We start from the raw sequence: 1,490 nt of genomic DNA, 5'->3' as shown, positions 1-1,490 counted from the left end.
TCAACCCTAAACTTCCATACTTAAAATGACATCATTCGGTTTTAATTATCTACTAACTCAACTTAATTAATTCAATCCAAAATCAAACTTTACACCATTGTTACAGTATTGCAGCCATTAAGGCCGAGGGTCCTGCCCTGAATCCTTTTGAGGGTCCTAATAAACTTGTTTGGCCCTGGAATGGTGATGGAAGATTCACTGTTGCATGAAATTACTAGCCAATGGTGAGTTGGAGAATAAAAATAGTATGTGGTCATTACTGTGGTGATATAAGGGTCCACAACGTGTAAGCCACTTCATTTGGTTCTTAAGGGTCAGATTGATGACAAATTTTGAGAGGTTTCCCAGGTACTTAACTGATGATTCTTCGCGTTTTCTTTGTGGACACTGGCAAGAGACAGCATTACATGCTGTGCGTGATTGCCCGATGGCCGCTCATGGGCGGCGAAAAGTTATCCCGAACAACGCAGTGAATAATTTCTTTGCCATGGACCTTACTGATTGGGTGAAAGCAAGTCTTCTAAATTTGAACGATTTTCTATTTGATGATGTGGATTGGCCGACCTTCTCTGGTATCATCTGTTGGCGTTTGTGGAAAAACCAGAATAGGTTGACTTTTGGTTCACACCATGATTCTTCGATATCGATTGTGAATATTAGTTTGGGGTGGGCTAAAAGTAATAAATATAGAAATATCAAAGAGACGACGGAAGATGGACTGAGGAGGGAGTATGCAAGTTAATTGGCAAAGACATTTTTGTGGATGGTTTAAACTGAACGTTGATGCAGCTGTTAAAGCTGATCCGCCACTTGCGGCTGCGGGGGGATGAAGGATCTTGGGTGGCTGGTTTTAGCCGCTGCATCGGGATTTGCTGGGTGATCCAAGCTGAAATATGGGCGGTTTACGAAGGATTTCCACTCGCTTGGAACAAAGGCTTCCGAGGTAGAGTGCGATAATCAATGAGTGGTTAACCGCCTAAATTATGATGCGTAACTTTAGGGTACGTTTAGTTTATTGCAATGGAATAAGGCTGTAATAGAATAGAACTGTAATCAGTAATTCAATTGTTTGGTTGAATGGAATGGAATAGAGCTGTAATAGAATTCTTGTGTTTGGTTGAATGAAATAGATGTTATAATAGCATAGGAAAAAAGTTAAAATGACCAGAACACCCTTAACATAATTTTTTTAAATAAATAATTATTGTTATTGTTATTAAATTTTAATAAAAATAATAATAAATAATTTAATCATATTTTAATATAATTATTATTATATATAATTTAATAATATATAATTTAATAACATTTTTAATATAATTATGTTTTTATTTTTGTAAAAATATTAAAAACCAAAATATATCCTTTAATTAAATTTAATGATTATTTTGTAATTTTAAAATTAAATGACCAAAATATCAAATTATCAATAATTTAATGACTTGAGTGTAATTTAACCATAAAATCCCACCAAATAATCAAGCCCACCC

At 34.6% G+C, this 1,490-nt stretch overlaps 1 protein-coding gene across 1 annotated transcript; it reads left to right on the top strand.

The window, feature by feature from the left end:
- The first annotated feature begins 322 nt into the window (after positions 1 to 322).
- Positions 323 to 957, top strand: LOC108451650 (uncharacterized). The gene is made up of 2 exons (XM_017749315.1): positions 323 to 649; positions 790 to 957. Exons 1-2 carry the CDS (start codon positions 323 to 325, stop codon positions 955 to 957), a joined length of 495 nt encoding a protein of 164 aa, XP_017604804.1.
- The last annotated feature ends 533 nt before the right edge of the window (positions 958 to 1,490 follow it).

The sequence above is a fragment of the Gossypium arboreum genome, chromosome 4 (genome assembly GCF_025698485.1).
Source record: "Gossypium arboreum isolate Shixiya-1 chromosome 4, ASM2569848v2, whole genome shotgun sequence".
Taxonomy (NCBI): domain Eukaryota; kingdom Viridiplantae; phylum Streptophyta; class Magnoliopsida; order Malvales; family Malvaceae; genus Gossypium; species Gossypium arboreum.
This window is presented reverse-complemented; position numbering and strand designations above follow the sequence as displayed.

Excerpts from the sequence above, each read along its gene's own strand:
- LOC108451650 (XM_017749315.1), top strand. The coding sequence starts at position 323 with ATGACAAATTTTGAGAGGTTTCCCAGGTACTTAACTGATGATTCTTCG. Across the intron at positions 650-789 it reads ATGATTCTTCGATATCGATT|CTGTTAAAGCTGATCCGCCA; the intron begins GTGAATATTAGT and ends ACGTTGATGCAG.